A 25858-nucleotide genomic window follows, 5' to 3' on the forward strand; every position below is an offset into this window, starting at 1 on the left:
CACTTACTTGTTCCATTTTAGCCATTATTTGTATAGGTGCTGATGTTCCTCTGTGGTCTCAAAGATCAGACCTAAGCATATCTAGAACTTTGAAGTTCTGGGTTGGTTTTGGGTTTTGTTACTCTAGATCTAAAGGATTATTTATTATTTATGCCGCTCATAGTTCAAGATCTCTTTCATTCCCTGTCTTTTTCTGTGACTTGCAGGCAGTTGTGCGAGTCCCAGTTGGAGTTATATCTTCGTATATTGTTGCATTTCCAGTGAAATAGAGTATCCTAACTGTAATCCTAAATGTAGAGGCCATAAACTTTGTTTCCAGAAGGCCCTGGTGCATTTCCTGTGGAGTATCAGCATGGACTAAGTCATTGTTCTTAGATACAGTTAAAAAAAAAGTTATTTTAGCCTTTCTGTACTTTTTAGTTAAAATCTAGACTTGATTTTCTCTGAACCCAGTCAGCTGAGGAGAATTATGAAGCTGATACTTGGTTTGCCCTGACCCTTTCTTTATAAGTGTTTTTTCTTACAATCCATCATAGTTTGTGGATTTAGTCAGTATGGACTAGTCAAGTTATATTTCCTTTTCCAAACCAAAGCTGTTTTTAAAAGCTGTCACTGCAGATCCACTTTCAATAATCAGTGAACTACAAGAAGATCCTGGAAATTTGAAACTGTGACCACAGAATTTCTTGGCTGTTAGGTGACGTCAAAAGGAATTCTACCTGCAGGTGGATTAACAGTGAAGGAATAAATTCATGTGCAGGAGCTGTTCTTGAGCTGTCTACACTTTCAGTCCAAAAAAGGAGAAGAAAAATGGTTTTTCTGAGAGAATATTTTATGCATAGTGTATGATGCATATGAAGTTAGAGGTATGGCTATTTCTAAGTTGTAGATGAAATGTGAGGAAAGAGGTGAAATGGAGCAAACCTCAGTGAGTTGTTGGACACTTGTGGGTGAGGATGAGTTGCTGAGGAGGGTTTTTTGCAGTTCTTAGCACTGTGGTTTGTGTAGCATCTCTTGAGTCTCTTGCCTGCTGCACTGGAGGATGCCTGGGCTGGTTTCTGTTTCACATTGCAGCTTTCAGGGTGACGTTTGAATGCTCCAGTTGGTGTTTCAGAACCACTGGAATTACCCTGTGGCAGGGATAGGGCCCTTCAAAAGGGGTGAGGGAGATGTCTGGGGTTTGGGAACTGCTGGAGTCCCCTCAGAAAAAAGCTGTTTCCTCTTGGGAGTGTGAGTCCTTCCCTGTGCAGTGTTTGGGCTCTGTAGGGTTTGCTTTGGACATTCATTTCTGGAGATTTGGGTTCTTTGGCTCATGAAATTTTTTCATGGTGTGCATTAACTGTGTGCTATTTACCATATTGGGACAACCAGGAATCTGGTGTTCCTTGGAAAATGTTTTTAGGAAAGAAGCTATCTTTGTTCCTATGACATACTTTTAAACAAGAAAACCCTGTAATGTTTGTACCCTTCTCAGTTTAAGTCATCACTCCGTGGTATTTTTAGTCAAGGAAATGTCTACATCCTTAATTTCCATTTCTGAAGGGAGAGCTTCCTCCTACCTCTTTTGGCTGGTTTTGGTGTTATTGTGACCCTCCTTGGCAGAGGAGATCTGGATAAGCTCCATGGCAGGGTGTAAGAGCTGTTCCTCCATGAAAATCCAGGAGGAGCTTTCCTCCCTCAGGGATTCTCTGTATCCCAGGGCGTTATGTGGTAACCGGTGAGTGAATGCTGGAGATCTGGACTCTTACTGGAAGTGGATGTGCTCAGCATCCCTCTACTTTTATTTTATTTTTTGGTGGCCAAGTGGAGAATTGATCAGAAACTTCCAAAGATGTTGATGTGATTTTAGGTTTTTTTTCTGTTATTTTCCCTCTCTAATGCAGCAAACTTGTGTATGGCCTGGGTCCTGAAATCATGTATTAGCTACTTTTCTTTGAGATCATAAATTACAGGAGGGATTAAAATAGTATTTCCAGGAGAGGAGTATCTTGTCAGCTGAATTTGATCAACCCCATTTTGGTAGAGCAGAAAGTCTATTTGTATTTGTAGCAGGAGAGAGGGAGAGAGAGAGAAAGAAACTGTTATTTAAAGATGAAGTATAACAATGTGATCCTGAGATTTGGCAAGAGTTTGGATGTAAATTACATGTCTAAGGGTGCAACTAATTTTCACCTTTGGAATGGCAATAAAAATTGCTTTGAATGACTCTTTAATACTTATTTAATATTTAGTGTTCAAAAACTATTACTTGAAGTACTTTAAGCAGCTGGTTACCTGTGAATGGGGAATCTTATCCTATTAAAATATGGAGTATAAAAACCTATTTTAATTTTTTTGGCTCCCTTGATGTAGATGGAAAAGTCTTCCTAGTACAGAGTCAATGTGACATCTTGAATTGACAGCTGTAATGCTCCTTAACTTGTGTCACGTCTGTAATTGGCTAAATTAAAGTTTGCCATGTGTTGTGGAGAATATGTCAGGCACTGCAGAGCTTTGGATGTTCAGAAATAAGATTATATTGTGCATTAATGGAAATTTCAGAGTGTGAAAAGGGTTGAATTCAGATGTTTGGGCTTTTCTTAGCATGTATTTTTCAAATACTCCTGTTGCTTGATTTATATGATGTTAATAATTAATGGAGAGGATGTTGCTCAGTGTTGGTAGTAAAACACAGCCTTACAGATGGAACTTTTTTACTGTATTTCTAGCAGGGATAGAAATAGTGATTTTTCCATCAATAACTTTGTGAGTAGAGGGAGTGCAACTGAATGAGATTAAAGTTCTTGGGAATTTATGGTGTATTTGGGAATTGATGGTTCTGTCTGTCACAGAAGAAGAAAAGGCATTTGCACATGTGGAATTGTCTTGGAAAATTCAGCAGTGAGTTGTTCTCAACTTGGAGAAAATACATTCATTGTTTCTGTTCATTCCAATAGCATATGTCCTTGTGCTTTGACTACAAGCTTTTGAGTCTTCTGTAGCATAAAACTGAGTGAAAAAAATTGAAAAAATCTTAGAAGAAATGAGAAGCACAGTACTCTGGGGCGTATTTAAATGACCATTACTCAAGTTGTCTTTAATTTCAATTTTAGTTTTGACCTTTGAACTTTTTTTTTTTTTTTTCTTGTAGCACACAAAGAATTTTTCATCTTTTGGAGGGTATGCCCAGCAGATTTTCATACTTTGCAATACATCTGTGAGCTTGGCCATTGTAGCTGGAATATAGATCCTTCAGTTTGAAGGCACAGAATTATCTTAAATCTGCTCAGGCACCAACCTTCTGGTGGGTTCTTGAATGAAAACCTTCTACCTTTCAGGATTGTTCTGTCTATTGATTTTGTAGCTCACATCCCATCCCATCATATCCCATCCCATCCCACTTGCAGAATTTTGTAGTCAGGCTTCAGGGGTAACACAGATCAGTTTGAACCTTAACTTCTTTACTTTGTCACTAAATTTTGCCATCTGAATAAATGTCATTTGACTTTGCTGATGAGTGAATACTGAGGAGTGACTGAAGACTGATGAGTGCTCTGGCTGTGTTTGGTGCTTTTTTAGGGAAGACTTTCTGGACTGTTAAGGCAGTGTGAGCTTGCAGCCCTACTGGTAATGTTCTGAGCACAGGGTTTTTAGATGGGAGATGATACTCAGCCTTTTACTGTGTCCAGTAATTCAAATAAATAACTTTTTGTATGGAATTGGCCCCATTGAGCTATTTTTAGCAATCTGTCTTGAATGGGCATATTAGTGTTTTCTGGTATATGGCATATCCCCAGGATGCAGAGTTAATGTTTTTGTTTGGGTGTCTGAACAGGTTAATGATTACCTGGTAAAACAAAATACTACTGGGAAGATTTGTTTTGCAAAGCTAGCAATACACTGAAGGGCTTTGCTTATGTGACTCTTGACTTGTAATTTTGATTTGTTTTATGCCATTTGAAGCATTGTGTCTTGAAGGGTCTGTAATTCATGAAATCTGGTCAGTGTGATTTAATAGGATGGTCCATAAATACAGCCTGATTTTTGGTTTTTTCCATGAGGTAGTTTCATTACCTTTTGATGAAGTGAAATCACAGAAATAATTATTCACAAGTATTGTTGTCATGCCTTGGATAAGGCCTTTCAAACCAACTGCTGAAACACTCCCTTCACTCTTCATTTTCTTGCCAGAGTAAACTTTGAATAAATATCCCTGAATTAATTTTGTGATTCATTGTAGATCCCCTGTGCAAGGCAGAACCTCCCTTGCTCTGCCATGGGTTAGTTACATCAGAGCTCAATTTACCAAAGCTGCTGATTTAAAAACAAAATCCCCCAACTCGGGTTAGACTGTAATCTCATTCTTTGCACTCTTTATATCACACTTAGTTTGCTCAAAAACAAGACGAGGAAAATTCCCGAAAGGATGTGAAATTTAATAAGCAAATGTTGGTTAAGCACTTCAAGATGGCACGAAAATTACTCTAAATGCAGAAATGTCAGCTTGTTTTGGATAGCTGAAGGAAAATGAGTTTACCCATGAGGCTGGTCTTTTGTCCATGAAGGTAAGAGTTGGAGACAGGATATTGCAGCCAGTGGAGCAGGTGACTGCCCTGCCCTGGGACAGCTGCTGTCAGGTCTGTGTGGCCACACAGTGAAGGGGTTTGGGGAACTGGCCTGCTAAAAATAGTCCCAGTTTTTAACCTGCTGTGTTTTTCCAAGTGAAGAACTGCTTCACTCAGGCAGCGCCTTCAAAGTGCTGCAAGAGTCTTATTTCTGATTCAGACTTTGACTATTTCCTGGGGAGTCTTTGATAGATTTTTTAACCTTTCTGTGACTCATTTTCCCACATGTCTGCTGAAGATAGTTTGTACTTCTGCATCTGAAGCATTTTGGGTTCTGGAGATCAAGCTGAAATTACGTCGTGATTGTTGCCATTATAATATTCAGTTCCAAAACTTACTCAGAATTCCCTGCATATGGTGAATGTAAGTGTGAACAGTAGCTTTTAAGGGAATTCTGCATTGGATCTGTTTCAGTAGTTTTAGCTGGCCAAAGACAGAAATATCATCATACCTTTAGAAATAAACATTGTTAAATCATTTCCTTGCCCGAGAAGCTCAAATTAACACAAGGCCAAGTATATCTTCACTGTTCCTGAATCCATTACTCTTGTCATTGCTTTTTCTCCCCTGGGTATCTTCACTTAACTGCTTCTTTTTTGATTCTTTGCTCCTATGTGTCCTGTAATTTTATTTTTTTTAAAATATTATCCATTTGATGCTACTGGGTTTCCTGTTTTGCTACAGAGTCTGGGAGTGTCAGTGAAATGGGACATTATAGCACAATTTCTGGCTTCTGAACTGCAAAACAAGAAATATTTCTTTCTGCCCCTTTTAATTGTCAATATTTGATGAGACAGACAATTTGCCAGCCTGGTTGGCAGCTGTATGAAAGTATTCATAACCTCCCTTTATCTCTGTGAGACATGAGGCAGAATTCCAAAGTCTGTAACAGCTCTTTTAAACATTTATATATTTAACCTCTGAAATTTGTGGTATAATATGAAAAGGTACAAAAATACTTGTCTGAAAAATAGAATCTTGCTGTTATTGAGCAGGGTTGGAAGCTGAGTTCTGGTGTTGTAATTTATCAGGGGTGCTGGAAATGAAGATGGGCAGCCTCTGTTCTGGCAGGGGAGAGGGAAGCAGTGCAAGGATCAGAGAGGCAGAGAGAGTTAATAAATAGTGAGGAACTTTCCAGGAGGATTCTGGTTGGCTTTGGGTAGAGCAAGAGGAGGTTTGTCATGACTAATGAAAGGATACAGCAGGGAGGAAAGCCCGGATGAGGTTGTTTACAGTCTGCACACACAGTTACAGTTTTATGCAAAAGGATGGCTGTATTTAAACATAATCTGGATGTATGGAAATTGGAGAGGTTACAGCAGGAAGCTGGCACTGCCCTCACTGCCCAGGAACTGGACTGATGAAGAATAATCTGTGTCTGCTGCAAATGTGTGAGCAGATGCTGAAGAGAGAGAGACAGATGCTTTTGGCTGACAGGTCAGAGGTTGCCTGCAGAGAAATAGGAGTTGAAGTCAAGCACCTCCATCCACAACTGCAGACGGGGAGAAACAAGCAGAATATCAGTGGTAATTCTACTGGCAAAAATTGGGAAAAAATCCCTCCCCTCTCAGCAGAGAGGATAAACAAGCTCATGCTGTAGGAGCCTGGGAGATGAGGGTCAGATCAGGAGAGTGTGCAGGCATGTGGATGTGTCTAACAGGAAAAGGAGGCTTAGAGGGAGGGAATATTGTACTTCAGTGTCATTTTACGTGTTTGTACTCCAGGGTTGATTTTATCTTGAAAGAAATGAGATCCCACGCAGGATCCCCATCCTTTAGCTCCCTCCCCACCTTGTAATTGGCAATATGTGACCACATGTTTTCCTCTGCTGTTACCCCCTTATCTCTGCTGCTGTTTTGCCAGTTCCCTCAGGGAGGAGGAAGAATGGTCCCCCACCTCTGATAACTTCATGTTTTCTTTTTTCCTCTCTGTGGTTCTCACCTCTCATATTTACCGTGATTGTAATCTCTGATGCTCCTTGTTGCCTTCCTCTGCTGGCAACTTTCATTTATTCCTCTTTTTAAAAAAATCCACTATGAACATGATCACACTTGCAGTTTTCAACAGGAAAGTCATCAGATTCAATGTTGTCCTATTTATTATGTAAATTATGTAGTTATCAGGGGGTTTAGGTTGACATTTTTGGATGGATGCAGGATGCTCATTCTTGTACTCCATGCCCTCTGTCTCATCTTTCCATGTCCAGTGCAGACTCTGGAGAGATGGTCAGGCCCTCTCACTGCAGTTGGTTGTGAATGATTTCAGGATAACACCAACCTAACACTGCCCACTGAAGTTCCTGTGACTGGAGAAATGGCTTTTATAGCATCATAGAAAGTGAGCATGGCTTGAACTTTCAGCACCTGGGTTAATGATCAACTTGTGGGTTGACTGAATATTGTGAGAATAAGGAGCAGATGTAACTTGACAGAGAGAAAATGGGAAGGACCTTGAATCATGCCGTGGTTGGCCTACATTTGTGTGTGACTTTTTTTCTGATCCCCTCTGCATCTCCAGATTCTTCAGATCTCTGCACATTAAGCTGCTGAGGGACCACAGGTTGGGGCAAACTGAGATTTGTATTTCCATAACCTTAAAGTGTTTGAGCATCTTTATACCATGGAGGCAGTTCATTATTGATGAATGTGCCCCAGCCTGTGACAGGAGGAGTTATCCCATCAGCAAACATTGGATGGAGCTGACAGCTCTGTGCCAGAGCTTTCATTCCTGTAGAAGTCCCAGGAAAGGCAAACCAGAGGTTTTCTTTTGGCTGGGGCTGGGCTTTAGAGGTGCTGTGGAGTGCTCAGGGACAGCTCTCTGCTCTCACAACGTGTGCAGCTGAACCTGCTGGCTGTGTGACACCGTGCCTTGATTAAATGGAAATCATATGACTCAGAGCCATTAGACCATCACATAGTAGGTAAAGCTGTACTCCAATGTATGCAGTGTGAATGATGAGATATAATAAATGTTAATGGTGAAGCATTCTGTTACAGCTTGTCACTTGGATATGAATTATAGGTACTATAATAGATGTATAGCTACTGTAAAGCACACTACTAGTGATGTGCAGTGTTGCTTTGAAAGAGAAGCTGTTGTATTTTTCTTTGGTTTTTCATAGCTGAAAATCAGGTTTAAGAGGTAAATGTAAATTTGTCTCATTATTCTGGTAGTTGGACATGTAAACCTTTGTTTGACGGAGAGTTAAGGAAGAAAAATCTCCTGACCAGAACAGAAATGATAAAATATTACAGATATACTTTAAGATCTGTTTGTATAGCTTGCTCTTTGCTGAGCTGGTTTTGTCTATCGACTGATAATGGAAAATGCAGTTTATAGGTGAAATGCTGTGGATTAATGTGCTGTGAAATGTAGCCATTGAGGCAGAGATCAACTGTTTATTTGAAGGTCTCATGTGTCTGCTGGGCTCTGGGCAACAGGTTGAGAACTTGCTCCACATCTGATAGAATTCTAGATTTAATATACAGGCTCCTGGGATTGCATCTTTTGAGCTATCAGAGAAAAATATTTTCTGTTAAAAATATATTTATGTCCCACTTTTTGCTTAGAGCCATAATTTACTCCCTCAAAACTGATGAGGGAGAGGGGTTGAATCAGTTTATTTGGATCTTTAGCAGCTGGAGCTATACGTAGCCTCAGGCATGCTCAGACTTTGCTAGGGAACTTCTCTGGATTTCTGCAGTATTAAAATCTTTCCTCAATCAGTTTGCAGCTCAGTGTTTGCTCTCCATCTGCAGCTGGAGAACGCAGTAGAGGCAAAGTAGCCATTGATTGTCAACTAAGCAGAATTGTTTTCAGGCTTTGTAGTATATTCAGTTTCTGGCATCCTGTAGGAGCCAAACTATGCTGGCATTTGAAGCAGAGCTGGTTTTCTGCTTTCTGAGTGCCTTTTTTACTGGCTGCTTGAGTTAAGCTGCTGTTGGATGGTTGGTGATGGCATTCAGGGCCTGACTAAAGCACTGGGATTTGGTGAACTGTAGGTGAGACTGAGTGCAGCCCTAAGACTACCTGGATATGAAAGTCAGCAACAGTTCATGGAATTCAAAAACTTTGCAGAAGAAACAAAACTGAACTTCATATTGTGCTAAAGAAATTTACTGTAAATGCAGAATCCAGCTATAGACTTATAACCTCTTTAAAATTTATTTAAAGTGACCTACTTTTCTTATCAAATTCGAAGTCAACTGGTAAAAGGATGTATTCCAACAATATAATCCTCAAATCTTTGTGTAGACAATGCTGACACGTCTCATTTTGAGCCCATTTAAGACCCGTTAACATGTTTCAGACTGGAGTAACCTATTAAATAAATACATCAGGAAAAAGCTTTTACTGGTAATGGTTGTTTTGCTTAGGTGACTATGGCTGTAATGTATTGTGAGTACATCTGGTACTTCAATGCTTATCAGCGATCTTTTTCCCTTTAGGCGGTTTCCTAGAAACATGATTGCTTGCTGGTCTTGATCTCACAGCTTTGTGGAGACTCCTTCCCTGATAATGTCAAGTTCAGGCTACCCTCCGAACCAAGGAGCTTTCAGCACGGAGCAGAGCCGGTACCCGCCCCACTCTGTGCAGTACACCTTCCCCAGCACCCGCCACCAGCAGGTAAGGGACACCCCGGAGCCCGGGCTGCAGCCAGGCTGCACTTCAAGGCTTTGCCCTGCCAAAAAGGCATTAATTCTGGTTTTTAAACCAACAGAACACAAGTCGTTCGCATTTGAAAACACATCATGTGCCCTGTTGGGAGAGGCTGCTGCCAGTCTGCTTTGTTAAATACTGGTGGGGTGGCTTCTTCTGCTTTACTTTGCCCTCCTTGCCCTTTATTAATATAAATGTCCTGGTTTTATCATTGGTTTCTCATGGTTTGAATAAATTCGGCAGGGGTTGTGTTCCTAAACTTCTGTTGCAGTATTGGGCTAGAATCTCTCTAAGTTAGTTGTGGTCCTTGTCAAAATTCTGTGCAAGGTGGAGAATGTGTAAAAACTTGTGTTACACTGATTTTTTTTCTGAAGCAGCTGTACCAGTGCTGCCAGCTGAGTTCTGCTGGCAGAATGGGAATAAAGGATTTCTAAGGATATCCAACTTGCTCATTTCTGCCAACCATTTATTCTGCCATCCTGTTCTGTGGAAGACCAGCTGTTGGCTTTACAACAGTTCAGGTTTCCCTCATTTTAATGACATTCTCCTCCTGCTGCAGATACTTTGGATGATGCTTTCTTCTACTTCCATGTTAGCAAAAGCAGATTGAAAAAAATGAAGCTTTTTGGCTTGCTCTGTGTTTATTTTTAGATAATTTATGGAAACTGCATCTCATGGGTAATGATCTATTACATGTCTTGTAGAGCTTCTCTTCAGTTAGTGCCAGCTGCATATAATTTTTAAAAGCAAATGGTTGATCACACAAAAATACAAATAAATAATCTTGTACTTCAATTTGATTGTAAATTGTAGCAATTGGAAGGTGCATCTTGTGCGACTCTTAGTCCTGATTAATAATGTCTGATATAAAAATGTCTTGAGGTGGTAACAAAAGAAATTGCCTTGAGGTTGCTCTCATTTTACCACTTTGCATTTGGATGTGCAAGACTGATTTTAAAGGATGTTTTTTAAAGGCTATTCATCTGCTTGCTGCTGACTCATCCGTGTTTTGTTAGAAGTTGCTAATAAATTAGGTGGAATTCCTAGTATAAATATTTAGTCTCTTTAAAGTTTATTTAAATCTCGGAACTGCCATTTGCAAACATTTTTTGAGCCAGAATAAGACTGTCTCGCTCTGATGTTACCCTGTATTCAATATCTTTGGAAACGATCGTGGTCAGTGAATGCTTTGTTCTGTTAACACGAGAGGTGTTCCCCTCAGGAATTTGCCGTTCCCGACTATCGCTCGTCCCACCTGGAGGTCAGCCAGGCCACGCAGCTCCTGCAGCAGCAGCAGCAGCAGCAGCTCCGGCGCAGGCCCTCGCTGCTCTCCGAGTTCCACCCGGGCTCTGACAGGTGAGGAGGCTGACTTGGGACCGTGTGAGCACCAATCTCTGCCTGCAGCTGCTCTGGGGTTACCTGAGGACACAGAGTGGACAGCAGCAGGGAGTCAGATGTTGGAGTTTACTTTCAGTTTGCCAATATCTTCCTTCCCAGTGAAACGAGTCACTGCATGTGGGGGATGTTGAGGGATGGTCAGTGTGCATCATCATTGCTGTACTGCTGGTTGGTTCAAGAAGGTTTCCAGACAAGAATTCATTTGAAGAGCTCTAAATGTTCTCTGAACATCAAACTCAGAGATTAAAATCCCACTGCACATCAGAATAATATTGATTGCATTGTACTAAATTAGCAGGAACATGCTTCTGTTTAGGGGAGAGATTAAAATATGATTTATGCCCTCAATTCTTTAGTGTGTTAGGCTGCTGGTGTACAGTCATAAGTAAGTGTTAGGGCCTGTAACAACCTCTTCTTTTCTTGCACTTACTGCCTGTACAAACCTTCTTTTGCCTTGGACTCTTCGTGAGTATATCTGCTAGGAGCAACTTTATATGCAGGATTACTGCTGGAGGTTTATTTTGGCTGTAACTGACCGATCTGGTCCTGAACAAATACCCATGATGAATGTTATGTAAATACTGGTCTGGCTTAAAATCTCATTAGGACATTCCCAGAAATAACTTGATGATAGTGAAATCTGGGACTTCCATATTGCCTTCATCTCGTGTCAGCAAAATGTCAGTAAGGCTCTGTTTAAATGCTGAGAATCACAGCAGCTTTTAGAGTTCTCAAAATTGAGTTTATAGCAGTAGTAAATCACACCCCCCCCAGACTGTAAATTTGTAAAAGCTTATTTGGTAGTTCTGGCAAACTGCAGGAAACTGCTGCTGTCATCTCTTCAGTGGCACTTCATAGGAAGACGTTGAAGCATATGAGGGTCTTTTATGGACATCCTGTGCACTGCACTGGGAGCAGCAAGTGATAACTGTTGAGTATTTTTCTGAGAAGGAGGAGTCTTTAAATGACTCATGGATTGAATCAATGACTGCTTCTGTCACAGAGTAGCATTTTAGTAGAGATCGAGTTCCAAACAGACTCATGGCTCATCTCAAGTGTTCTGTGTATATTTAAAAATTGTTTGGCTGCAAAAATTCAATAATGGAGCTGTTGTGGACATCTTCAGTGAAATATAGTACTGTGTTTTTCTCATGGATTTTTGGTGTGTTTATAATTTGAATCAGAGATTTGATTTGAACAATATCCTTGCAGCAGAGCTGAGTTTGTTTAAGGTTGTGTAATGACAGGAGTGCCTTTAATTTGAGATTCAGATTCACTTCCTCTTTTCCAATGGATTTTAACTGTTGTATTTTTGAAGTCATATTTAAAAACATTTATCTGCTTTACTGTTTAGAAGGAGCTTCACCAAATGACATCTCCTTTAAAATTAAAAAGCACTGAAGATCCTTCTCATATCAAAAAAGTATATTTTAACAGTTAATCTCTTCTGTACAGGCCTCAGGAAAGGAGAACTGGATATGAGCAGCAGTTCCATCCGGGTCCATCTCAGACAGATCATGATTCTCTGGAATCTAAGCGGCCACGTCTTGAGCAAGTGTCTGATTCCCATTTCCAGCGTGTCAGTGCAGCCACTGTCCTGCCTTTAGTGCATCCTCTGCAGGAAGGGTTGAGGTCTGCAGATATTAAGAAGGTAAAGCCATTTGCTGTTACAGTGCTGAAGGTCTGATTTTCTGTGTTGCAGTGAGCTAATCAGATTTTTTCTGTTAAGTAATTTTTTTTGTTTGTTTGTTTTTTTCTTTAATCCAAAAATTTACTTTTACACATTATCAGAAGCTGTGATCATGAGTCAGTGTTACTCTTTTACACAGTCTGACTCAAACACAGTAAATAGATGGGAATTCTGAGTTGCCACTACTCTCTTAAGTCACTCAAACAAAGTTGTAAAATGATTGTAGCATAGTGCATGAAATGCTGGCAAATCCATGCAAGTCCATTTTTTCCTGTAATTAACATTGGGACTGAATAGTCAAAGTACTTCCTTCCGCCCCCTTTTCCCTTCTAAGCATTTGAAATGAATCTGCTTATTTACATAACACTAATTATACTTGTCACTGTCTCATTTTGGCTAAATCTAGGACAATCTAGTTTTGGGTGGGTATTTTCTATTTTAGGTATTAAATATTAGAGCTCAATTCAAGAGAACTTCATATTTATAACCACAGCTAACTCCAGATGTGCTTTATCAGGCTGGTCATGATTATCTTCAAGAATATTCTCCTCAGTATAGGTGCAGAGTATTGAGGAGTGGCTCTCAAGTAACCCTCCCTTTGAAAATAAAAGTTACTGTTTGCATTTATGAAGATGTATTTTAAAAGGAAGGCGTTTGGGTCTTATTTTGCTTTCTCGGTAAATATTGCAGTATGGTGTTTTTAAAAAAAAAAACTTTGAAATTACAGTATCATAAAAGATGTAGAGCATTATGAAAACTTTAATTGACTTCTCCACAGAGATATAGATAACTGGAAATTGTTGTTAATTCCTGGATGTTTGGTTACTGAGCACTCATTCCCAAGTTACGACTGATTTCCTCTCTATCTCCCTCCATCTCCTGTCCCCATGGAAGGACCCAGCTTTTGGAGGAAAGCATGAGGGACCATCTTCTCCAATTTCTGGTCAGCCTTGTGGGGAGGACCAAAATGCTTCACCTTCCAAGCTGTCAAAGGAAGAATTGATCCAGAGCATGGACCGCGTAGATCGCGAAATTGCAAAAGTGGAGCAGCAAATCCTGAAACTGAAGAAAAAGCAAGTAAGCACAGCAGGCACTCCTCTTGTTTTCTTCCAGTGAAAGAGGTGTGGAAAAACCTTTTTTGTTGAATTTTTTGGTTACCTTAATCAGATGAAGAATTTGAAAAGGAAGTGTTATGTGTGTGATTTTAACAAAGTTGGACATCACGCAGTTTTAAACATTTTTGAAAGCAGGAGAAAGCCACATAGGAACAGCAGCAGTAGTCAGGTTTATATTTGAAACTGCTGTGAAACAAGGGCACTGTGACTGTAATTCCAGCTTCAGAGCTGCCTGCTGGCTGAGAGGAGGATCATCTTTCTTCTTCTGCAGTCTGTGCAAGGGGAGAATCCCTTGCATGCATCTCCAAAACCAGAGCTTGTACAAAAGTCCCTGGATCATCTGCTTTCCCAAGGGCAAGAGATCCCAACATCTGGAGCTAAGGCCAGCCTTGGGGGGGGGAAGTGCAGTAGAAGGGGTGTGAATAAACAGAGAGCAGAGAAATAAAGAAGGAAATATCACTTTGTTTTTGTATGGCCCTGGCTATGCTTTGCTTCAGAGGTCTGCACTTCAGCCACTGGAAGCAAAGGAAGTGTTTGCTGGCAGAAGCTGTTGCTTTCCCAGTAGCTGTTGTGGCCAAGTAAACCCACCCTTCAATGGAGGCATCTGTTAGTCATTGACAAAAACAAAGTCCTTGTTTCCTTTTCTGATTTTCAAAGATCCAGATAAAAAAAGTGCCAGCTTTGCTTTTTTTAATTTTAACTCTGGAGGAAATGAGAGTTACTTTGGAGGATTTGTTAACTTGTAGGTCCAGGATAACAAACAGACAATTTATGGTCTGGAAGCCTTTAATTACGTCTGAATTTTAATGAGCTGTAAAGTGACCTCCAGCAGAAAAACAAAAAAGGATGTCACTGAGTACCTGTTTGTGTGGTAATGATGCTTATCTCTGTGCACTTTTCCACAAAATCAGCAAGTTTTGTGCAACTCGTCTATGAAGGCTCATTTGTGCACATTTGTCTGTGACTTGACTTAAAAAAACTACAAAGTTGATGATTAAATAATTGAGCCCAGGTCTTAGGGCATTCTGCTAAAATTTTAGGGAATTCTTGCACAGCAATGTAGCACATGCTAGCCAGGACTGTAAAGCAGGATGGATCCCTGGTGTCAGAAGTTCTTTGCTGTATATTTGTGGCAGGCATGAGTGAAGGATATTTAAAAAATGAAGTTGTCACTGAACCAGATTTGTTTGATGTGAAAGTAAATCACAGCAGTAGATTTAGTAGGAAAGGTAGTAGTTAGCTAGGAAAGGAGTACAGGGTGGTTTTTTTGTTTTTGGTATTTTTTTTGTACGTTTGGTATTGTAACAGTCTTGGAACTTTAATGCATGTGGAGTGGTTTATTTTTGCTGTGAAGTACCTTTAGAATGATGTTCTCTGTGGCATGTTAGAAGGACTTTTGTACCTTTTGAAGCCATAAGACAGCAGTAATGGTGACACTTGATCATCAGCAGTGCAGAAAGGCAGCTCTGTGGTTTATTTCCACTGTGAGAAGGCGGCTCTGATGTAACTGTTCTCCAAAGTTGATACTTTTGTTTAAAGTTAAATAATGATAAATTACAAAGTGACAGTGGCTTTAACTGTCAAGCTGAAACAAGTCTGATTCAAGGCAGGTAAGTCTTGTAAACAGGTAATTTGAGTTACCAATAGTACAAAAAATAGTCTTGTTATTGTCCCTGTGGGAATTCAAACCATTTCATTCATTCCTTGTCAGTGCAAAGCGAAATAAGAGGCAGTGCTGACTGATCAGCTGCGTATTTTATCTCTGGTGACTAATTACTGGTGGGGGGAACATGGATGGCTGATTTTCTTTCTTTGGTCTCTTAGCAACAACTTGAAGAAGAAGCTGCTAAGCCTCCCGAGCCGGAGAGGCCGGTGTCCCCTCCTCCCGTGGAGCAGAAGCACCGCAGCATCGTCCAGATCATTTACGATGAGAACCGGGTGAGTCCTCTGCACCTCACCCAGGGGCCTCTCACTGCCCCTGTGCTCACATTCCTTAGGTCTTCATTTACTTCCATGAGGCAATTTTTTATGTTTTACTGATTTGCCCACCCCTCTTTTGCTATTCATTTGCTTCTTTAAATGAAAGACATTTTTATGACAATTTTATTCTCGATCACAGGAATCTTCCTTCTATCTCGTAAGCACTCTGAGCTGTGGGTCTCATCCTTAGACTCTTGTGCTGAGATTCTTGCATTATAGATATATATAAACTCACATATATATCCTTTTAATTGTGTGATATGAAAAATTCCTCAGAAATTCATCTTGAATTCCCTGTTCCTCACATGAGCTGACAAACTTGGCTGAAGACTACTTCTAAATGAGCTGAAGAGAAAAAACTGCATATGTTGTAGGATTTTGTGCCTTCTTTATAAACTCTGACTTCTGGCACTGAAGATTTGGATAAATGAACAGATATGAAGTAGTAATATATGGGTGAATTATGAGCTGGTGTTGTTTAAGTGGTGAGAAAAGTTCAGGAGCTCTAATATTGCCAACAGTGACAGCAAAAATGCTTCCTGCCTTTTTTTCCCATGGTAGTCTGAGATTAGGGAGTCAGATATCTGGGGGTTTTGAAAGTATTGTGATCTTCTGGCAGTGTGGTATATGTTTGTTTAATTTCCCAATTTTGTTCTGTAATTTAGAGGAACAGCTAATTTCTATTACAATAGATTGGGGGTTTTTTGAGGAGTTAAAAATCCCCTGCAAAACAATGCTAGATTTTGTACAGTACAGCTATGTCCCAAGCATTCAAGCAAGGAGGGGTCAGAATTATTTTGTGGTCTTCACTTGGTGTGAATGAAGGACCTTTGACACACTTTGTGTGTTTATGTACACATGGATTCACACTCCCAGATTTGGCAATTGGAGAATTTTAGTCTCTTAATTTAATTTTTCAAAGCTAATTATACTTTATTTTACTGGACACCTTTCTTCCTTTTTATAATTATTTATTGTATTATGAAATGCATGGGTTTTTTGAACTGCGGAGGTCAGTTTCTGCTTTTATGCTCTATCAGCTTCCAGACTGGGAGATCAGAGTCACTACTACACAATTCAAGTACAGGTTTCTTTATTTGCTGCAGCAACATTGCAGAAGTAGGTTAAGAAGGATCTCGTGTTCAGGTAGGGGTTTAGCAGAGAACATAGAGTTCAGATCCGCATTTGACATGAACTTCAGAGGATTTACTCAGACTATACCAAAAAAATCTTATTTGCAGAAAAAAGCAGAAGAAGCTCACAAGATTTTTGAAGGTCTTGGTCCAAAAGTTGAATTGGTAAGTTGTGGAATTCTGGGTTTTTTTCTTTTGTACTATTTTCTGTGTTGCCAGTTGCACTAGTTCTGTTGTGCTGAACAGCTGTAGTTCTGTGAGTATGTATAGAAGAAATGTGTTTCCAAATGCACTGGTGAGTTGGGGCTTGAGTGAGTTCATTTGCCATGTAAGTGTGATTTTAAAGTAGATTTTAATCTATTTGAGAGAACAGTTTGAAGTATGAAGAAATGAAATACTATTATGTACAGAAGTAGTTATAATCCAATTTTAAGTAATGAAATCTATGCTTTGTGCTGAATATCTTGTAGTCCCTTCAGCTCTGCTGCATCTCAGATTGAGTGCGCTGTTCTCAGAATACTAAAATATTGTTAAATGTGGTGCATACACATTTACAGTTCCATGCATTGCAAAGTGCTAAGTGTTCCTTTCTCATCCCAAATTGCAGCCACTTTACAACCAACCCTCAGACACCAAGGTCTACCATGAAAACATCAAAACGTGAGTGCTTTAATTCCTTCTCATTGTCCCATTCAGGGGATCTGGACTTGAACATTCCCTGACATTTTTCATTGCTATCATCTGCAAATAGGATGTGTGAGTTTGAACCATAATTAAAAGCTTCCAGTCCATGTGACTTTCTGATTTCTTTGTTGTAAATCAGTTCTGGAAGATGTGCATTATATGTGCTGAAGGCAAAGGGAAGCTCTGGCTTTCCATCTTTCTTTAAAGACTAAAATAAATAAAAAAACATAAGTTGATTGTCCTTTAAAAACTTCACTTAAAAAAAGTAATTCTTGCTCCACCTTATCAAATAGATTTGCATAGCAGTTCCAAAGTACTTATTTCTTGAATAATACATTGGAAAACTTAGCTTTAGGGCTGAATTGCAAAGACTTCTCCCCCATAAAAGCATAATAGCTTAAAACATTTTTTTTTTCATTTTAACATATTATCTCTCTTGTGGTTAAGCAGAGCACCTGCCTTGAATTTGGAACCTTTTGTGTCTCAATTGCTTATTCCAGCCATCTTCAAGAATCTCCTCTCTGAAATAATAGAGTATTAGCTGATTAGGTATCTCAACTTCATTGGGAATTTTCCCTATTTTTTACCCTGAAACTGTTACTCATAATAAAGATGTGACATCTGGAATTGGGATGGGTTTTGTTGAGTAGTTTTGAAGTGCTTGATTTTTATATAGTTCACTTTTTTCCCCTAATTTTGTTTTCCAGAAACCAGGTGATGAGGAAAAAGCTGATCCTATTCTTTAAAAGAAGGAACCATGCAAGAAAACAACGGGTAAGAGCACCATGGTTTTCTAAAAGGAGCATGTGGCTGGTTTTCTGTCTGGACCCTTGTCTTGCATTCCCAAATATATTGATTAGAAAAATAAGACCTTAAGGTAAACAAGTATGGAATATTTCTGGAAGGCAGTAATAACAATTACCAAATATCACTAGGATGTGTAAAGCAAAGAAATAGTGTATAATATGAAAATCTCCATTTTTGTATCCACTTCCTCACCTTCTCTGTGCTGGAAATTTGGTATAAGTCATCTTCAGCATGGCAGGGACTGGAGCAGGAAAAACCTGTGCATTCCAGGAGCCTGCCCATCTGACATGTACTGATCTCTTGGTGTGTTTTGCTTAGTTCAAGGTTTGCTTTTGGAATTTAACAGGAACAGAAAATCTGTCAACGTTATGATCAGCTGATGGAGGCATGGGAGAAGAAAGTGGACAGGATAGAAAATAATCCACGCAGGAAAGCCAAGGAGAGCAAAACACGGGAGTACTATGAGAAACAATTCCCAGAAATCAGGAAGCAGAGAGAACAGCAAGAAAGATTCCAAAGGTATTACTGGAGATTTGAAACATTCCTGCAAAATATCTCTTCAGTCTTAAGTTATAAAATGATTTATAATAAAATTAGTTAATTTTAATGATGAAGTTTTATATTCATGACTTTATTGCTTTAAAAAGAATATTAGTGTGTCACAGAGTATAAAGTGAAATGTTCTTCCCTTTGTTCACTGTGTTTCCATGGCATTGAGCTCAAGTTTCACTTCCCATCCGAAGGATCTCCATGACTTTATCTGTCCACTGTCACATGTGTCCCCTTTGCTGTCCCTCCCTCCAGTGTGCCAGCAGTGCCAGCCTCATCCCTTGGTGTCCTCTCAGGCTGCTGTGTGATGTCCTCAGGGCTCCTTTCCCATGTCCCTTTTCAGATCTGCTGTCAAACCCCATATTTTCCAAAAGGAACACATCATAGGGCCAATTAGCAAAGGCTTCTTAGGTTGTGGTGTCAGTGAGATGAGGAGAGTTAAGCTGCTCAAAAAGGGGTTTGTGGAGTTCTGAAGACAGCTGGAGCATCAGCTTCCGATGAGCCTGTTCATTTTAGGCACACACCCTAACGTACACTGGTATTTTTCTGTCACTGTCTGTGTTACTCCTGTGTTTCATAATCCCTGTATTCATTAGCCTCCACACTCAAAAACCATTTATCTTCTTAATTAACAGTTTGACTGATCTTTTATTGTACTTGCCAGGTAATTTTATTCCAGACAGTTTTGCATTTTAAAATATTCAAGGTGTGACAATTAAAGCCCTATTATTTAATTTTAATCTATCAGCCATTTGTTAGATGGAAACTACAAAGAATCCTAAAAGGAATGAAGTGCAGTTCGCTTGAGAGTTCACCTTCCAGTACTGTAGGTAGAGAGATAGGATTTAAATTAGAATTAGGTCAAGTTTGATTCAGTTGTGTTGAAATCTGTTTATCTGATGTTCGAAATCATTTCAATACACCTTCGAGAGTTCAAGCCCCATAAAGATTTAATCTCATCTCATGTAACCATCTGTCTACATCACCTTTTTGTCATAACACGTGGGGAAAGCAGAGAGTTGCAGTACACTGTGAAGACTGCAAGATTTTTTGGAATCAAGAAAAGAAGAAAGTAAAATGTTAGAATGGGAAGAGCACTCATACATAAGAAGTTTCACTTTAAGAATATATCATGTCTTTGTAATTGCAAACTACTTGGGGAGGGGTCATCTTATTACATTATATTTATGTTCTGTAAAATAATGGCCTCTCTGTCTACAGCTGTGCTCTAATACTATTGCCATATAAGTGTGAGGGGTTTTTTCCTCAGATTTTGTGCAAATGGATGATTTCAGTAAATCTTTGAGGTGTTTTTTCTCTCCATTTAGTAGTGATTTTTATCTCTGAAATGCTTTTTGACCCACATGCTGTAGTGTATTATTATGATGTTCCTAAGGGTAAAGATCACAAGCTGAAAAATTCTTCCAAATTACAGCTTTCTCCATCAATTCAAAAGTGGAAAATTTTATTTTCTTGCAACAAATCTCAGTGCTGTATTAGTAACTTGACCAAATTGATAAAAGGCAAATTTAGTGTGGTTTCCTTAAAAAAACAAAAAAGACTTCCAAGGCGTATCAGTTGTACTAATTAAGGGGATAATTTCTGTGCCACTGATGAACATTTCTCATGCTCAGCAGAAGCAAATTCATTTATCTGAAGCACCTACTTTGCAGTGAAATTGGTGATAACACCTTTTTTATGCCCTTTCTGCTGAGCTTTGCAAACTCACTGTAAAACCAGGCAGGACATGACAGAGTTTGTGCTCTGACTCTCCCTAAGAAAGACCAGTCCTAGCTGATTTGAGAGACTGCTAACAGCATTATAAGGAATTTGGAAGGTTGCTGTGGTGTACAAAACCTGCAAATAGAGCTAATTTCCACTTTCTCCTTTTTCCTTCTGTTTTCCCCCATTTCAGAGTTGGCCAAAGAGGGGCTGGCCTTTCAGCAACCATTGCCAGAAGTGAGCACGAGATTTCAGAAATCATCGATGGGCTCTCTGAGCAGGAGGTGAGCCTGCTGGCTGTGCTTTGCTGTAGAAGCACAGCCAATAAATATCCTTTCACTGGCAGTGCAAGGTGTCTTGTAGAGGGTTTGTTTCATTGAGAAAAGAAAGCTCTTCTCTCTTTAAGAGAATCTGTTTGAAGTGTGGCATGAAGCAGATCTTACAAACACTTTTCTTTTGAGGGTTTTGCTTTCTAATGTTATCTGCCCTAGATTTTTCTCATGTGCCTGTTCATTGCAGGCTTGCTGCAACCTAGTTTTTTTCAGCTGTAACAAACATGTGAAAACTCTTCTCAAAGCCTCCATCATCTTGGTGTTTCACCAGTCGTGACACTATTTCCTTTAGCTGCCCATAGGTGTTCATTGCCATAGTGACAACTTCTGCAAGAGTTATGCACAAAAAGAAGTTCCAAGCTGACTGTGAACGTGGAGCTTTAAGAGCTGTGTAATTCAAGAACTGTAAACATCAGTAGCAGCATTTTGGGTGTTCTTTACTTTGTCTTTTGTTCTGCAGAATAATGAGAAGCAAATGCGCCAGCTCTCTGTCATCCCTCCCATGATGTTCGATGCAGAGCAGAGAAGGGTGAAGTTCATCAACATGAACGGGCTGATGGAGGACCCCATGAAAGTTTATAAAGACAGGCAGTTCATGAATGTCTGGACAGACCATGAGAAGGAGATTTTTAAGGAAAAGTAATGGCCTTTGTTATCTTTTCTTTCTATTGCATTGAAATGACAGAATAACAGTTAAATGCCCAACCCCATTAAGCTAAATCAGGAATGCTGAAGCTTTTGTGCAATAATATTTGAAAGTGATCTTAATTGGCTGTCATGAATATTGCAAAATTTTAGACTTATTTTTCATCTGGATGTGCTCACATGCATTTAGTCCATAAATACAAAATTTTCTCAAAAGTCTCTGCTGAGATGAAAATGAGAACTGCAGATAAGGAATTTAATTTTATCATTTTAAGTGCTGAGTTTTAAATTTGCACAATCTGAAAACTGGGTTTTTTAGGCTAATTTCACTTCTGTAAATGAAGGGCTTGCTGATGGAACAGATTGTTTGCAAGATTGTTTTTCTTGTTTGATCATGGATTATGTTGTTAAACTGAAATAATTTCTGATTTTTTAAAGGTTTGTCCAACATCCCAAGAACTTTGGTCTGATTGCTTCCTACTTGGAACGAAAGGTAAGACATTTTTTAATATAAATAGAGCTTAGGGTGGGATCCCTAATTTTCCATTATAATAATAAATAGAAGCTTTTTTACTTTAGTCTGGGGGCTAAATATTTTTAAGTGTTTGGAGAAATTAAAAACTCAAATCTTTTCATTAGGATTAAACCCTACTTTCTCCTGCTTTTTTCACTTTAGAATGTTCCTGACTGTGTATTATATTATTATTTGACCAAGAAAAATGAAAATTATAAAGCCCTTGTGCGAAGGAATTATGGCAAACGCAGAGGAAGAAACCAGGTAGGTTGAATTTATTCATCACTTGGGTATTGTTATTTTATTTATATTTACAACTGTTTCATTATATGATATGGCAACATATTGTAAGCATGGGGGGGAAATAATTATTTTTCCTTTAATGTATTGTTGCCGTTTTAAAATTGAAGTGATCCTGACCTCAAGGATATTGTCGATTAGTTTGGTTTTAATTCTCTGAAATATCTCCTTCCTTTGCATATTTCTAACTTGTTTTATTATGACAGTTCATTTTGTTTGAGGACTCTGCCACAGACATCGAGGTTGAATCCATCACTAAATTCTGTGTTGGAGCCATGAGAAATTAGGTTTAGCATGTGACTTGCAGTGGAAATATATAATCAGTTCATAATGTCAGTGTTAGTCAAAAAGCAGAAATTAATAGTGATCTTTATTTGGTGGTCAGGCTCAAAGTCAAACTGGAACTTCAGAGCCAGAAGAAAGAGACCAATTTAATGCATGTGAATAAAAAATCCTGCTGATTCAGGAAGTGTTCCTTTGGAAGTCTTCAGAGAGAAAAAGAGCAGCATTTTATGTACCAAAAGCTTATAAATACATGTGCTGGGCTAGCAGGGTTAATGTGGATATTGGAAAACCTGAAGAAAACAACCCTGAAACTTTGGGACTGCACAAATCTGCTCTGCAAGCCAGTAAATGCAGTAAATATTGCACTGAAATACACAAACACTGAGTGTTCTTTAGGAGTCCCAGTAAAGTATATTTTTAATGTAAAATTGTTGCAAACAGCTTCAACTGCGGAGTGGATCCTGTTCAGTAGAAAGAGCCATGGGGCTGTGCTTCTGTGGTGCTGTTGTACTTAAACCTTTGGAATTATGGGTTGTTCTACCAGAAGAGTCCTGTCATGGCAGAGCACCTTGTCTGTACCCCACAAATGATGGATTGCTTAGGATAAGGCCATTGTCACTGTGCACAGGATTTCACAGAGCTTCTGCTCTGATGGGAGAAATCACTGGAAATAACTTCAGTTTTGCCAGGACTTCTGTTAGAATTTCTAAGCCTGATAATACTTTTTAATAGGAGAGGTTATTGCTGTTGGAGTGGTGACTGGGGAATGATTGCAGTTAGTCTGGATGTGTGGCAAATGAAAAGAAGATGGAAATAAAATGTGGACAGTCACTGTGGACACTTAGCAGGGGCAGTGCTGCCATTTGAAGTGGCTCAGCTCCTTGTGCCATTATAAGATGAGGTTGGTGTGGTCATGGAAGTGTCACATGTTGAGGGGTGCCTTTGCTGGGTGCTGTTCTGAGGGTGAGGAGACAGAACTGGCTCAGCTGTAGTGCAGTGGAACTGGAGATTTTGAGATATTTAGAAAGTCATTACTGTATATTTAAATGTCTTTTCCACATTGTTAAACTTCAGAATATTGGAAATGTTCGAATTCAAAATTTGGATGGACTTTTATATCCATAAATGCTTGCTTACCTTGGATAATATATATAGAACAGAAAGATTTTAATTCCAGCTTTAGACACAAGGGCATGGATTTGCTTGGTGAACTCAGCTCAAGGTGCTCTGCCTGACTTTGTGACTGCTCCTGTGAGTGCTGATTTATATGTGAGTAACTGAATACATCAGTTGGAACACTGAAGGTTTGTTCAGCTCAGATTACTTGCTCTTGGAATTGTAGCAGAGTTGTACTCTGTAATTGCTGGTTGTAGATCCACTTTAAGTGCTGCAGCAGATCCCTAAACTTTGGGCAACTGCTGGCCAGGCTTAATGTGTGCTCTGTGAAGGATGCAAGAAAGTGCCAGGTTTTTAGCTCTGGAGAGGGTTGAGATGGACTTGCCAACTCAAGGAAATACTCTGAGCACTCTAAAAGGGAAATTTTACCACTTCTGGAAATTTAAATTCAGAAGTATTGCAGTTAGCATGTTAATAGTAAAGAACTACATGGTGCAAAAAATCATATTTTTATTTATAATTTTATTAATGATTAATTAGCAACATCTATAACAGCTAGTAAAAAAGAACTTGAGAGGGTTGAACTGCCTGGCTTGCCAGAACTTTTATCTTACAGTTGCAGAAAGCAGCTCACCCCTTCCCCCTCCCGTGCCCCAGCTTTGTTTGAAGCTGATATTTTTCATATCTCTCAGTAGCAACTTGAAACTTTCCTGCTGATTGGCAAACACAAGTCATGTAAGATTTATGAGGTGCTCCTGGATGGGCTTAGGCCAATAACAGGTGCTTCAGCTTAAACTCTTAATAGTTCATATATTTTTGTAAATTAGAAGGCAAGCAAGTGGAATATTGCAGTGGAGGAGATATTAATCATGGTAAGGACATTGAAGTCCTTCAGAGAATGCAGTGAGCACAGCTTGGCTCAGGTTTCAGCGTGGGGGCTTCCACTTCAGAGAAACTGAGTGCTGGATCAAGGATGTGAAGAGGTGCAAGGCTAATAAAATTCTCATGTGTGTTTGTCCTCAAATAGATCTAGAAAGGGCTTTTTATAAAATGCTGCCTGAACTGTTCCAGAGTGTCACAGAGACAACTGAACAAATGTGTCTTAAACCAAAGCATGTCAAATGTAAAGCAAGTTTTTAACATAGAATTGAGAGAAAGCCATGGCTGTATGGTGCTTTAACTTGCCTATCCCTGGAAGTGTTCAGGACAGGGCTTAGAGCAACCTGGTCTGGTGGGAGATATCCCTGGCCATGGCAGGGGGTTTGGAATTGGATGATCTTGAAGGTCCCTTCAAACCCAAACCATCCTATGATTCTATGATTAGAGAATGATGAGAATTTCTTAACTCACTGAAGGAAGGTTTCTTTAAGTGAAGTTTCAAATGAATGTGGTGGCCAAGCAGCGCTCAGTGCTGGCTGTGTCCCTGCAGTGTGTGTGGCTGGCAGCAGGTGGGAGGCCAGTGATGTGAGCAGACAGAAATTCACCGCCTGTGTGTGACGGGGATCACCTCTGGTGACTCCGGGGAGATTAGAAGGTGCTGTGTGAGAGGGGCAGCACTGCTGCAGGCAGCTTAAGTGGCAGAATGACACAATTTCCTGGAATAAACACGTTGCTGGGTCAGGCAGCCTGTGCTAAGGAGCTCTGTGATGTTGCTGCTGGGGTGGGTTTTGCCCTTCTGAGCCGTGCCCTGAGCTCCAGCCCATCCCCTTGTGTGGACAGTAAAAGTTGCAATCAGCAGATGAATGTGCAGGAACGTCGCTGACCGAGGCTTCGACTCCTTTAAGGTTTGTGTTTATGCATTGATTATGCAGCTTGAATAAAGTAACAAAAACCAAGTGATGTTAAGTTGGCCTGGTAAGAACAGGATTTTCAACAGCTGTTTTCTGAATAGATTAGATGTAAAATAATTTTCCTTAATTTTTTTTTAATGCAGTTTTACCTCCCTGTTTTCAGGTCAATCTATCTAGCAAGGTGGAAATAATTTATCTTAGCATGTCTCTGACATCTTGCTTGAAGGAAGCACTTGCATAATCAATAACCAGTGCCTTAATTGCTAATAATTTGCAGCAAGTGGCTAGTATTTAGGGTTTCTGCTCCAGTTCACATTGTTAAAATGTCAAAACCAAGTCAGTTTGTGACTATTTCCAGCCACAGTTTAGTTAGTGAAACAGTGACACCTGCTGCTGCACTCATAGGGAGGTTGCTTCCTCTGTGAAAAAGAAAAGCCTAGTTTGAGGAATTTTCCAGTAGATTGTAAAACCCAAGTTCGTGAAGTGCTAGAACAGCAATCTTGTAATTCTCTGTCCTTGTCTTGTCATTCTCTGT

At 39.6% G+C, this 25858-nt stretch overlaps 1 protein-coding gene across 5 annotated transcripts in view; it reads left to right on the top strand.

Moving 5' to 3' along the window:
- The window catches only part of NCOR1 (nuclear receptor corepressor 1), a 53140-nt gene that overhangs the window by 4068 nt on the left and 23214 nt on the right, over positions 1-25858 (top strand). For 3 of the 5 annotated variants that reach the window (XM_041482876.1, XM_041482875.1, XM_041482879.1), the window contains exons 2-14: positions 9053-9230; positions 10486-10619; positions 12117-12312; positions 13246-13428; positions 15291-15404; positions 16688-16744; positions 17187-17239; positions 17971-18037; positions 18417-18589; positions 20535-20625; positions 21134-21312; positions 21757-21811; positions 21995-22096. In XM_041482876.1, the coding sequence (XP_041338810.1) occupies positions 9123-9230; positions 10486-10619; positions 12117-12312; positions 13246-13428; positions 15291-15404; positions 16688-16744; positions 17187-17239; positions 17971-18037; positions 18417-18589; positions 20535-20625; positions 21134-21312; positions 21757-21811; positions 21995-22096 (1512 nt within the window). In that variant the 5' untranslated portion in view covers positions 9053-9122. Of the gene's footprint in view, positions 1-3264; positions 3284-9052; positions 9231-10485; positions 10620-12116; positions 12313-13245; positions 13429-15290; positions 15405-16687; positions 16745-17186; positions 17240-17970; positions 18038-18416; positions 18590-20534; positions 20626-21133; positions 21313-21756; positions 21812-21994; positions 22097-24435; positions 25318-25858 lie in introns of those variants that run through there. The other 2 variants (XM_041482877.1, XM_041482880.1) reach the window with 2 other exon arrangements.

Source organism: Pyrgilauda ruficollis, unplaced genomic scaffold, assembly GCF_017590135.1.
Source record: "Pyrgilauda ruficollis isolate IOZ18807 unplaced genomic scaffold, ASM1759013v1 scaffold59, whole genome shotgun sequence".
Classification (NCBI taxonomy): Eukaryota; Metazoa; Chordata; class Aves; order Passeriformes; family Passeridae; genus Pyrgilauda; species Pyrgilauda ruficollis.